Source organism: Dermacentor andersoni, chromosome 3 (assembly GCF_023375885.2).
Source record: "Dermacentor andersoni chromosome 3, qqDerAnde1_hic_scaffold, whole genome shotgun sequence".
Classification (NCBI taxonomy): Eukaryota; Metazoa; Arthropoda; class Arachnida; order Ixodida; family Ixodidae; genus Dermacentor; species Dermacentor andersoni.
The window spans coordinates 77,644,252-77,658,117 of record NC_092816.1 but is presented as its reverse complement, the minus strand read 5'-3'; the positions used below and the strand labels follow the sequence as shown (position 1 = coordinate 77,658,117).

General features: G+C 48.1%; 1 protein-coding gene across 1 annotated transcript in view; it reads right to left on the bottom strand.

Moving 5' to 3' along the window:
- Nucleotides 1–312: 312 nt before the first annotated feature.
- LOC126544797 (glutathione S-transferase Mu 4-like) overlaps nt 313–13,866 on the bottom strand; it is a 14,457-nt gene continuing 903 nt past the window's right edge. The window contains exons 2-3 of the mRNA XM_050192276.3: nt 4,986–5,259; nt 313–1,681 (exon numbers count right to left, since the gene is read on the bottom strand). Of these exons, the coding sequence (XP_050048233.1) occupies nt 1,285–1,681; nt 4,986–5,251 (663 nt within the window). The 5' untranslated portion in view covers nt 5,252–5,259 and the 3' untranslated portion in view covers nt 313–1,284. The remainder of the gene's footprint in view (nt 1,682–4,985; nt 5,260–13,866) is intronic.

Below are 13,866 nucleotides of genomic sequence, written 5' to 3'. Positions count from 1 at the left end.
TTCAAAGACTGTCGCGAACGTGGCCATTGCAGCCGCGTAGAGGGTTAACCAACCTATGCGCTTGTCTGTGACTACGCACATGTAGGAATGCCCCGGCATACAACACATGAAATAAAAAGCTTTCCCACATTCTCTAACAATGCTGCTGTGAGGTCGCCCTTCGAAAGAGTTATTCGGGATGTCCAATTGTATCAACTACCACTGACCCTGTCAAATTGCAAGCCCTCATGCGTTCGCATAAGGTGGTTTCACTCATTGCTTATAAATACTTTAAGTGTGGAAGAAAACAAAACAAAAAAAGAACACCGCTGATAACGGGGAAAATATAAATTTCTTTATTGCGAATAATACGCGCTACATGGAACACATTGAAGCAAGTAAAATATACGAAGAACCATACAGTGAATGCGTCGTGATTTCTCTAGGCTAATCAAAGTCGGTTCCCGTGCAACCTGAGGTAACCCCAAAACTCTGCGTTTGCCTCCGTAGCTCGCACCCGTATTACGCGCATCGGGGTTGCCGTTTCTATTACCTACCTCTGCGCGCGTTACCGCCAAGGCCACATTATCTTCACGCTGTAGTGGCTTCAAGTGGATACACACCAATACGTCTCTTCATCGAAACTCCGCACGTTCGCAGTATCGCACAAACGCGACCACCGGTGATTTCGTGTTTTTGCGTTCCCGATGCTCTTAATTCTGTCAATCAAACGTCTTATCTTTGGCTCCCGGGTGCCGCGCGTCTCGGAGAACCGAAGCGCCAGCGGAAGTTTGGGATAAGCGAGAATACTCGGTAACAGAGGCCTGAAATTTCATAGTGCGTTCTAAACACGGTATTAATTTCACATTTTAATTGACCAGCGCCGCTCTTTAGAAAAAAGAGCTCCGCAGGCTTGGATATTACGGCTAGCTTTTTTCATTAGATGTAAATGCACAATTGATGTGTGCTGTTAAAATTTAGAGGAGTAAGATACACCCAATTGCAGCAACTGCCGTCATGTTACACGTGCAATGAAACACGACCACAGGAGGCTCAGTAGTAATATATTGTTGGCTCCTGCAAATTGTACTCCGAGTAATGTGACCTCCCGGCCTCATAATACATTAGACTCTATACTTTGACATTATTCGGGTCAAATGACCATTATTTACGACATATTATTATCAGTATAGTCAGTGGCAAAACGTAGGCCAGTTACCTACAGAAATGTGAAAAATGTGCACCGATAATAATAGACACCGAGTCTAGAGAGCGCAGAGGATGTGTCCCTCCTCGGCGTCCCCCCTACTCCTTGATGTGTCCCCACTTGACCTGGGGCCCCATGAGGGGCCACTTGCTGTACTTGTCCGAGGCGAAGTACTCCTTCAGGTTGGGCAGCTCCTCGAAACGCCGCATGTAGGCCACCACGACGGGGAAACCCTGGAAGGCCTCGGGCTTGAACTCGTAGTTCCAGTCGAGCGCCTCGTAGAGCAGGAAGTCGACGTAGCTGAGCCGGTCGCCCAGCACCCACAGCTTGCCCTGCAGGTGGTCGTCCCAGAGCCGCAGCTGTCCCAGCATGGTCTCCTCGTACTTGGACCGCTGCTCCTGGAAATTCGGCGAGTAGCAGACCATGACGAGCCACCAGGCAAGGTCCCTGGCCTGCTGCTCCATCACGTCCAGCTTGGTCCTCTCCTCCTCGTCCCTGCGAAATGGACCTCATCGTTAGACGCAGTTTGAGGGTAGCGGATGGAGAGGGAAGCATTGCAGGGACGACCCAACCAACGACTCAGCTAAACGACCTACCCCAGAAAAAAAGAAGAAAACAACCCACCTAGTCGTTTAGGAAGGTACCCGCCGTACCCGCTTCATGAAGCTTCTTGTGAATGCTTGCAAATACGCGCCCTGGTGTTTAAAGTTAAAGATGAAATAGTATGATGGAAGTTTGAAAATCGTAAAAAAGAACGATACATGAAAAATAAAGAAAAATGAGTGTAATTAATTTCTAGAAAAAGTGCAATAATGTTCATTTGCGAAAGAAAGACGCAATTGCTCGCCATTAAAAGGGACACGGTAACGGAATATAGTCTGCGGGATTTCATTAAGTTGATTGTGACGTAAAAAAAAGCAGATCCAGCGCACATGTCGCATACAATGTGAAATGAAGCTTAACTAAAAGCGCTTAATTAAATGCTTTACATCTAACAACGATGCATGCAATTTTATTTACTGTCATGCAACGCAACGCGTAATCTCACGGAATGTTTCTTTTTTCTTGCTTATCCTCCACAAAGGCCTCAGTTTTATTGCCGTGCACTGCACTGTACCGTTCACAAGCCGTGCCGAAATGCAAAACACCAAGTCAAGCGGAAGCACAGTGCGAGGCGTGTGCCCAGCGATGTCACAGGGACGAGGTCGATGTACGATGCTTGTCGAGGGACGAAAAATTGTCATCGACAGGTACTTATGCCGCGGAAAAGCACGACGCGTGTCGAGCAACATTTCGGGGATTCTGTGCCTCTCGTGTCACAGTGGGACATACCCGTTCTCAAGGACTGGCCAAGAACAAGCATAGCCCCAGTGACACGTATGTACCAACCGAATGGCTAATTAAATGAAGATAATCGCAGAACCCTCGATATATAATTCACTATTTGTCCTACTTTTATATTGCCAGTATATGTAATACTTTATTTTGCTGCCATATAGTCATTCGAGTCGCCACCTAGCCTTGGCCGAAGGTCCCAATACAGTATTTGACTATGGGACCTCCTTTCGTATTTCATATCTGTCAAGCTTGTCAAAACTTGTAACCACTGTATGAAGCAATAATAGTTGCACAAACTAGACCATTCAGTTAACAGGTTGATGTGCTTTATATAGATGCCTGTGAGCCGACATTATATGTGCAGGTTTCGTGTAGGAAGCTTTCGTTGTCCTTGTTGTTGTTGTTTTGTTGCGGAGAACAGAGGTGCGCATACTTGGTTGGCATACAAGGATTATATACGTCAGTTTGAAGGTGCTTTCATATAACCTCTCTACTTATATACAAAGGTTATATGAAAGTATCGCTCTTACGCATAAGAAAGAAAGTCTATCTCTGTTGCAATTGTTACAAATGCCTTCCAATCGAAATTGTTCATTGGATCTGTTTACATATTTTCTTAATTTAATCGTAAATTCAAGTCGTCTTACTTCTCAGTTACATACGTCTGTTTTACTTTCATTTTTATCATTTCAGTCTCCTTTTCACGAACTCATTATCTGTGCGTAAAACCACCGGATTCTTAGCCCGTCCTGCATTGTGTGTGCGCGCCGAGGAGCAGTACGAGCTGACGTACTGGCGTATGGACGGATACTTCTATTCCAGCAGACGTACAGCCAAAAGCAGAAGTCTAGAGACCACGGCACCAGCTGAAAAAAAAAAATTTTTTCTAGCACAGCCGTGAAACGGGAAGTTGTTTTATTGCATGGCACTGGTCAAACAGGCCCACGTAGGCAGTACCGCTTGATTTCAGCCTTTGTGCCTAGGCTGCGAAAAAAAAAAAGAATATTAGCGGCACCTCTGGTCGCCAAACATTTGCTATCGACTGTACACGGACGCGAGGACGTGCTAAGCTGTTGGCGGTGTCTTGCGACGCAAGAAGCGCTAAAATACCTTTACTGCTACGACAGCGACCCTATTCATCTTATCAGCTTCCATATATAAGCTCGTTGGCAGCGGCTTCATCATACATCGAAGGCTAATTTAGTACGTTTTCTTTTCCTGGAGGGAACAGCCCTGCGACACAGCTTTAGCGTATTACGAGTGATAAGAACGTTGAAAACGTCGCTATCAGCGCTGCTGCTACCCGGATAAGTGCTACAGTGTTTCAGCATATACAACGTCGTCCCCTCTTATAGGACGACACCTGATTTGTACGCCCGCATAACTTCAGCATTCCTTCTTCTAGGGGAAGTGTGTTATACGAGATATCTGTTAGTGACATATTCTGAATTGGACATCACGCCAAATTTAGGGTGCTTGTAGAGCGTTTGAATTTTAATTAGTCCTCTAACAGTGGACTCTAACTGAACGTGCATACGGTAACGCTTCGCCACTATGCTATCACCTTGCTTGCCTGCTTTTCAAACCATGGCGTTTACTCATGAGGAGGGAATTAACCGAAAAGCCGGTATTAAACGGGCGAGGGGAGGTGAACTTAAATTCTATGTAGCGACCTTCATTTTCTTTTCTTTATTTCTCCTCGTTTTCTTTTGTCTTTCTTTGTCTTTTTTGGTTCCTTACTCCATCATGTTTTCTATTGGCTGCAAGTGATCGTGATTCCAGACAATGGTGACTGTGATCACTTTACTATTGCCCTGCCATCATTTCTTTCCCGGCTTCTGGTACCCACCAATACGCCTAACGCGTTTGTGGGTAATGCTGCTATCTGTTATTTATTGACTGATATAAATGGTGTCTACGTATATCCAGTGTGTAAAGTAATGTCCTCTGCTTTACTTTTTAAGTCTCTCTCTCGCTCTTTACTTTGTTGACTAGCAAGTAGGCGTGTCGTCCCATTTGGTGACACCAGCTATAGCCTGATGTCTATTTCTCTTTCTCCGCTTTATATATATATATATATTTTTTTTTATTTTTTTTGGGGGGGGGGGGGGGTTGTTTTTGCGAAAGCAACATATACATTTTTCTGTAGCAGCAAGAAGATGGAAAAAAGTAAACTCTATTTGCGTTTGTTTGCTTTTGTTGTTTTTGCGGCCTTTACTGACTTCTTTGCTGTCACGTTGGATTGGCGCACTCCGCTGTGCGTGTCACATATGACAGATTAAATATACAGTTCTCGAACCCGAGTCGATGACGTTGTACACATTTCTGGCCTCTGTCCTCTGGGCAGCAGTGTAACTCCCTTGAACGTAAAAGAGAGATAAGTGAAGGTACATTTTTTTGCTAAGTGTCATTCCTTGTTCAGTGCGCGAGCAAAGTTTGAAGGAAACATGCCCGCGCATACCTAGCGCCAAGGTCGTGCTTCCGAGCCAAGTAGCGCATGATGGCCAAGCTCTGGCTGATCTTGACCTCGTCGTCGATGTAGTACGGCAGGTTGGGAAACAGGACCCCCAGCGTGAACTTCTCCTTGAGCCAATCCTCGCGGTCGTAGTCGGGCGCCTGGCCGAACTTGTAGCGCTTGTCCTCGAAGTCGACCCCTTTGTAGATCAGCAAGTTGCGGATGGGCTGCCCCAGACCCCGCAGGTCCCAGTATCCCAGCGTGGGTGCCATTTTGGCTTCTGCAATGGCGATAAACAGCAACTATAAATAAATAAATAAATAAATAAATAAATAAATAAATAAATAAATAAATAAATAGCATTTTCACTAGTAAAGAACTGCGATTGAAAGGACCTTTAACTTCAGGCCTGTTTTGCATACGATGCCATGATGTACACTCGTGGGCAATAGCTTGGAGACCATGTAGGGCATCATCAACAACAAAAAATACATAAATAAAAAAGAATTTCTAGCCCCCTCCCCCCCCCCCCTCCGCTCCGCAATGTAAAATCTTCAATACATTTCATTGCGTCAATACATTTCATTGGTCGAACACGCGCACGTATATATATATATATATATATAGGATGTACACAAGTGGATTTCAGCCAGCAAGCCCCAGACTGAGAAGAAGGAAAACATGTTCGCTGCACCTTTTTTCTATAAACTTTTGCTCACAACTCTACATTACGTTACATCTCAACACGGCCAGAGGCGTTAATTAGACGTTTGCCATGAGAAAACCCCCGCCCACCCGCCAGCGCCTACGGAGAAGTCAACGCAGCGTTCACACCGACTGCTGACGGGTCCACAAAAGGCACCCCACCCACCCCCCCCCAATACCTAATAGCCTGAACTAATGATGAAAAGGGCCAACGTCAAATGCTACCGAAGGCCGGGCGCCGACCGTGGATTCATTCCCCAGTTGCTATCCCGTCCGCTATTCTATGCTTCGGGTGCGCGGAGGCTTTGGAGGTGCAGGGGCTGCGGAGCGTTGCGATGGCATGGGCGCGGTATCGCAAACGATTCGATGATTGTGATTGGCTGCGATGCAGTCATCAGATTCCCTAGGCGGCTCAATCAGGGAATCTGATGACTGCATTGCAGCCAATCACAATCGTCGAAGACGACGGGATTAAAAAGCGGAGAGTTTTCGTGCAGTCAGGCCGAAGTGTCCTGATGTGAACTCGGATGGTTAACATGCTTTTTTTGCATGGATTGGGCGTCCGTAACTGGAACCGTTGCAACTCGTCCCCGCAGTGTTGCTTGATTGAGGACCTTAACAGAGGGAGTGTAAGAGGGGTTGAAGAATAATATGCAGAAAACAAAAATAATGATCAGTTGCCTGGCAAGGGAACAAAAGTTCTAGAGCCTCTCTGCGAAGGAATACGTTTACATAGGTCAATTACTCACAGAAGACCCTGATCATGAGAAGGAAATTTACAGAAGAATAAAAGTGGGTTGGAGCACATACGGCAGACATTGTCAGATCCTGCCTGGAAGCTTACCATTATCATTGGAACAAAGAATGTTAGGCGTAACGTTAAGAGACAGGAAGAGAGTGGCGTGGATCAGTTAGCAAACGGGGATAGTCGATATTCTTATTGACATTGAGAAAAAAAAAATGGAGCTGGGCAGGTCACGTAGTGCGCGGGTTAGATAACCGGTAGACCATTGGGGTTAGAGAACGGGTGCCAAGAGAAGGGAAACGCAGTCGAGGACGGCAGGAGACTGGCTGGCGTGATGAAATTAAGAAACAAGCGCAAGTTGGAATTGGTTGGCGCAGGACAGGGGTAATTGAAGACTGCAGCGAAAGACCTGGTCCTGCAATGGACTTAAAATGCGCCGATGATGATGATGATGATGATGATGATGATGATGATGTACCAGAGCCGTATAAGTAATGTAAAATAAACCTTTTTTTTCTTCATTCCTACTACCGGACGTATTCGTAGATGGGCTTGGTGGATTCCTGGCCCTATAACGCCACCTCGAGCCGCAACAATGTTCGCTCTTATCGACTGCCGCTTCAGGCGTGCGCGTAGACAAACTTGCGCTTAAGCAAGGCGCAGGATGTCAAGATAGAGACAGAGATGGTGAAGCACATGCAGTTTCTCGCCTGTCAGCAGAGTACCCGGCTAAACAACTGCCACCTCAGGCTGCCACCTGCGCGTGCCCCAATAAATTATATTCTTTTTCGCTCTCCCTCCAGAGAGAACTCTGGCGCTGCGATCGTCCAACTGTACGGTATAGCACAAGGTTTTGTCTATTCTTCGAGCTTGTGACTTCAGGCGTTCTTGTTTAATTCATAACGTTCTAACTTTCTGAATTTGCAGAAGCAATTGTTCCATAAACACTGCAAGATGGTGTAAGCCACCGCTCACATGCGCAATCATTGAGAATCGCTGGGCATATTTAACGCGCTATTTCGAAGCAAGTTTTCAAGTTACAAAGTTACGAAGCCGCGTAAAGCCAGGAGGACGAAGTTTAGGGCAAATAAACGCGCACCGTCCGCGATTTCCGTGCTGGCCGAACCGCAACTGCAGCTCCCGTAGACACTGGGAGCGGTTCCTAAATTTACGGTATACGTTTCAGAAAGGCCTGTTTTCTTTTCCACCCTTCTCTTTGCGCGCACTTCTTTTCTTTCGTTCGCGCTTATTTCTGCGGGAAAGAATATATGCCTTTACTGTGTGAGTTGGTTTGTTGAGAACATAATTTAGCATTCGAAAATAAGAATAATGCCGGCAAACGGTGGCTTCGGAACAGCGCCTGAGATGATAACAAGTCTCCTCTGCCAGGCCGCGAGGGAAGTGAACTCGCTAAGTGGAAACGCACTAAGTGTAAACAACGTCTCATTATGTGGTATACTTCGTCGGTGCCTCCAGGACACCCAAGGGGGCAACGGAGACATCAAAGTCGGAACCCGGACTCTTGCGTTGGTCGGAGGCTCCCCGAAGCCTGTACGTGTGCCGAGGATCTGCATCTCGTATGCGAACACCGCTCGGGTATGCGCTCCGGACAGCCCACCGGTGCGTGGAGACCTCGGCGATCAGATTACTGCACTGCCTCCGTGATCGCGGCTCGTTTTAGTTTGCGTATCAGGCCGATGAGCGTACACCGCATACCGCTGTCGCATTAAAATAAGTTCGCGTATTCCAAGCATGATTACCGCGCTTGTGTGAGTGCCGTATCGGCGGTTCTCGGAGACACAGGCACTGGGGCCATCGGCGAGCTTTATACGAAACTGTGCAGACATATACTGCGAGCCGTACAGGTGTACCGGATTCACGGTGCGCTTTGTGTGACTCCATTGTCGGGGGAATTCAGTGGGGGTGTCATGTAGGCCGCATCCGTCGAAAGAGATATCCGCTGTCGACGATCAGCATGGGTTTCACGTGTCGGCGGAGCGCAGCGCGTGGCATCGAGTGGCCCATGGCTCAGAGAGGAGTGCTACACTATACAGTAGCCCGCTCAAGGGCCTAACGCCATAAACAGGGCATAACAGGAGCGCCCACTTCACCGATAAGGGCACACCGCTGAGGCCACTTGAAGCGCACATTCCATTCTGATGGACCGATAAGCAAACCAGTATCAGGGACTCGGCGCGAGTGCTTTCGATTTCGCGCCGCCATTCAGAAGTGGCCCATCGGCGTGCGTCTCGTCGCGAAGGTCGCGGAATGCAGGAAGTCTTGCACAGAGGGTCGCGGGCGACATAGCGATCTATGGTTTCAAGATTGTGTCGAAAAAACGTCGGTATTAGCCAGTGGAATATATATATATTTGTCATAAGGGAAAGGTAGGGAAGCTAACCAGGCTGAGCCCGGTAGGCTACCGTGTACTGGGAAAGCGGGAAAAGGGATTGAAAGAGGAGAAGGAAGAAAGCGGTCACAGTTTCCACTGAAGTCGAGGGTTCGACGGAAGCCCGTCTGGTCGGGATAAAACATGAATCACTAAAACGACAGGCACCGGCCAAAAGAAGTACTAAAAATGAATAAATCTTTAAGACGTTTCGGCATCGCTACGGAAGCCTTGTCCACAATGGATAATCCTCTGTGGACAAGGCTTCCGTAGCGAAGCCGCAACGCCTTAAAGATTTATTCATTTTTAGTACTTCTTTTGGTAGGTGCCTGTCGTTTTAGTGATTCACAGTATCTACTGTTACGCACACTAGCGTTCGCCACTGAATCAGTCACAGGCGGTCATACACGCTGGTGCATTTCAAGAAACGTACCAGTGTCTTTGTGGCCTTGCACATAGCAGGCGCACGAGGCCATGGGTCCAATATCTTCTCCTCTGTGAAATGACGGTCGTCTAAGTGCAGCAAAGCTGTACGAAGGGCACTCCTCTCGTATTCGTATGTAGTGCAGTCACACGTACAGCATACGTTTGGTCGTTTCTTCGACACCACATCTGCTGCAGTTGGGACTGTCCGCCATTCCAGTTAGGAATGAGTAGGTGTTCGTGAAAGAAGCTCCTACTCGCAAGCTGCACAGTAGCGTTTCTTCTTATCGGTTATAACCAGGTTAAAGTTACAATGTCATGTGCGGGTCCATGACATATAGGCGCCGGTTGGTGAACTCCGGTGTGTTCCATTTCCTTACAGTAATAATATGGGCAAGACCGCTGAGGTACCGCGCTGATACCGTTCTCGACAATGGTGTCGAGGTGTTTTCACGTGCGTCATGTGCCTCACGGGCCGCTTTTTCGGCACTTTCATTGCCAGCAATATTACAGTGCCCGGGTAGCCACTGAAATACAATGTCGTGGTCCACCGTCCACCGCTTGATGGTAGCCTAATCGTATCTCTGCTACCACTTATTCATGTGGGCTGTGGCGCAGAGATGACAAGAGTGATTGCAGGGCAGCCACTGTAAAGTGCTACTTCTGCCTTAAGGATCTGTAGGCACGGATTCAAAGGTCGTCATATCGTGAAGTAGGTGTCGCCACGCACAGGTGGGAGATCCACTGGACCCCCCTCCTCCCGTCCGCTTTAAAGAAAGAAAGAAAGAAAGAAAGAAAGAAAGAAAGAAAGAAAGAAAGAAAGAAAAGACGATCGCGTACTTAGATTTGTATGCAGGTGAACGAGCTTCGGTTGCTCGAAAGTAATCAGGAGCTCACCAATACGGGGTCCATCACAGTACAGGTGTGTTTAACAGATCACTCAACTTAATCTTTAGCCAAAGGACTGTATTCAGAACTTAATGCGAATAAGCCAAGTTCAGAACCCGAAGAGTACGGCTGTTCGCCACACTGCTACATATTAGTTCGGCCATATTTTGTCGTCGTCGTCATTGATGTAGTAGTAGTAGTAGTAGTAGTAGTAGTAGTAGTAGTAGTAGTAGTAGTAGTAGTAGTTGTTGTTGTTGTTGTTTGAAGATCCCCCTGTTACAGATAACACTCTTTCTTTTTTATTATTGCTTATTGCTTGAGCAACCAATTCGAGATTTTGAGACAGCCAGCTCTGACGTAGCCTACCTTCCCATGTTTGCACATCCCATGCTGTTCCCATGTTTGTTTGCTACACACACACACACACACACACACACACACACACACACACACACACACACACACACACACACACACACACACACACACACACACACACACACACACACACACACACACACGCACACACACACACACGCACACACACACACACACGCACACACACACACGCACACACGCACGCACACACGCACACACACACACACACACACACGCACACACACACGCACGCAGACACACGCACAGACACACACACAGATACGCGCGCGCACGCACGCACGCACGCACACACGTATACGAACATAGCTCTCTTCCGTCTTTCCAGGTGAATTTCTGGATCCCAAATATTACCGGCCGCAAAAATCGCAATGCCCGCGTAGCGAACAGTCACTCATTGCCTTTCTAATTGTTGACTTCAGGGCGTATGTTGCAATTACGAAATGGAAGCTGAGCAGTAGTGAAGCAATTTCTACTCAGCAGACAACCGAAGACTGGCACCTCTTTCGAGGTATAACACCCCGAAACTCTTCTACAAGATGCATTAGAGTTCCAGTTAAGATCGTCCCGAACTGTTGTAGATAGCTTTTGGAAACCGTTAAGTGGAATACCGTTAACTGGAACGCAGTAGCACATTTTAAGGATGGATATTTCGAGAGTAGTGCTAGCCTTAGGATTTCTACTAAGCACTCGTGGCTTCACTACTGCTTCGCTTCAATTCCGTCACTGCAAAAAGTCCTTTAAAGCGAGTACTTTAAGAAGTTAATTACTCAACACTATAATTAGCTAAGCCTGGACTTCGCGATTTATCCTCCAAATAACGTCCGTTTCTTGACGTAATCCACTTGAACATGAACAGGCTAACCGCACTTTAAGCTCCGCGCACATTCATAGAAAATCCGTACAAACTGTTAAAAGTGTACGAAATACGCGAATCCAGGTTTACCGACGCACATACCGTAATGTGCAGTGCCTCATTTAATATTTTTGACATGCTCTTAGCGTTCTTTTTGGACAGATAATTGCTCCCAAGTGGGACGTTGCAGGCTTGCAGCAAGATAAAAAAAAAGAAAGCTCTTCGCGGAAGCATCCAGCACGCTTTCACGCAAAGGTGAAATCGCTGCACCACGACCGCGAAGCTGACGCAATGAGAAACGCTGGGTCTAATACTTTCCCGCACCACGTCCTTTGCAGTTTCGTACGTGCGAGCCCACGGTGGCTGTACGCTTCGCCTCATCCGGGTCCTCATGCAACATCCCGGACAATAAGGAGTGATGCAACGACGGGTAAGATCTGGCTACACGTGGTATTCCATTCGTGGTGTTTTAGCTCACCGCATGAGGGAGAGAGAGAACATTTCAGTTCTAGAAAAGCAGAGAGGTCGGCTTCGCGTCTGGCCTGCTATTCTGCGCAGGGGAAAGGGAGAAGGGGAAGGAAAAACGAGGAAAGAAATGAAGGCGAGACACAGGCGACCGTGTCGTGTGCGTGCAACGCACGTCTCTCCAGAGTCGCCACCGATCGAGTTTTCGACCGACATAGCCGGCTTTATTGCTGATGCTTGCCTTTCGCAAGTCCGATTTCTTGATCGGTATGCGTTTGCCGGTTGCCCAGCCGTCCGCCTTGTGAGCGATCCAAAACGCACGTTCGCGAGAACATTGAGAACGTTGAGTGAATCACCGAATGAAACCCTTTTCTGTCAATCTCTCTCAAGCGCAAATCTTGATTAGGTGCAACGACGGCTTTCTTTAACAATAGGAGCTTGAATCACTGCGTACGACGCATGCACAGAATATTCGTTACGCGTCGATGCAGCTGTGAACGTGAACAGTCAATCTGCTTCGTTAATATCTCCCAGAGCCATTAGAATGTATGCTCAAGCTGCGTGCTCATACGAGTTTTGTCGCTTTAATGGAAGTTCGTTTTTCGCGTCGCTTCTCTGTTGTACAGCTGCTCTCTGCGTACGAATCTGCAAGCAGACACGTGCCCACATCTGGGAGATCTTTGTTTTCCCAAATCGTTTGCCCTGCCTCGTTCGCGACACGATTACGGTGTGCGTATACACCGACGACCGAGCAGTCGACGGTGTGTACCCACTCGTTTCGTTCGGCTTCCTTACCTTGGCCGTACGCGAGTTACGACAGGGAGCGTGAAAAAAAAAAAAAGAAGAAGAAGAAGCGCCGTGACGGCGACCTCGCTGGAAGGCCGCAGGGAGCGGCACTTACGCCGCTGTTTACGCAGCGGCGGGACAAGCAGCGGAGGTCACACCGCATTGGCCAGGCAAGTGGCAGCGCACGATGACGTCAGGTGCTGCTCTGTGAGTGCGCTAACGGCTCTCTAGCTTAAGTGCCATGGTTGCTAGAGGCTTTCGTGTTTGCGTGTGTGTACAAGGCAGCACACAAAGTCCGAATAGCGAGCAAAATGATAAACCTGGAATAGCTCAGTGCAGGTGAGACGCGCTACCAGTGCCAGTGAGTCGTTACACTCTATGTTGCAAGATAAAGTAACGCCTTAGACGCCGAACCAGAACAACAAGCACATGGCCCACCCGTTCCATGCAGTAAACCCCCGCCCCTTTTGGCACGAGTTGAAAGGCCCGGAGCTGGGACACACGCTTCATTGGTCGCACGCGTTAATTCGCATTGCAACAATCATTTGCAGGCTGCGTGTATAAATGTAGGACGCGAAATAAAAATGCGTGCTTTCCCGCCGCGCCTGTGGTCTGCAGACATTGTTGGCGATGTTACGGCTCCTCGCTTGCAGCTTTCGGAATACAGAAGCCACTGGATAAATTTGCGTCCTTGCTGTTTGACAGGCTGCAGCCGAATGCATGCAACACGATGTAGCAGCGTGTTGATCGCACGCACGCGTTGATGGCACGCGCATAGAGTCGCACGCCTGCGTGCTTGCTTATTATAGCTGCGAGAAAATTAAACTGTCGCGCGTCTTCCCGCGTCTCGGAGACCTCCTCCTCGAATGCGTGGGTGGCGCCAGGATATTTCTGCAGTGAGGGCAAACCATGGTTCTCAATTTTCGTTGCAGCTGCGCGAGGCCACTTCATAACGCACTAATGGTGGAATGCATTGGGTGATAAGGAGAAAATACTGGGGTAACGCTTTTGTATCCAGGGGAGGAGGGAGCTTGGAAGCCCTCTCTCGCCCGCCTAGAGAGCTGCCTCTGCTTGAACGGCCGAGCACCTACTGACCACTCATCAGACTCTGACGATTCTCTCGGTGTCGCTACTATTCCTTGCAACGAGTGGCTTAGTTCCCGAAATCTCCCCACAGGCGACTAAAGGTGTCAGTAAGAGTGATTAGTTTTATGGAGATAAGAGCCGCCGTGCA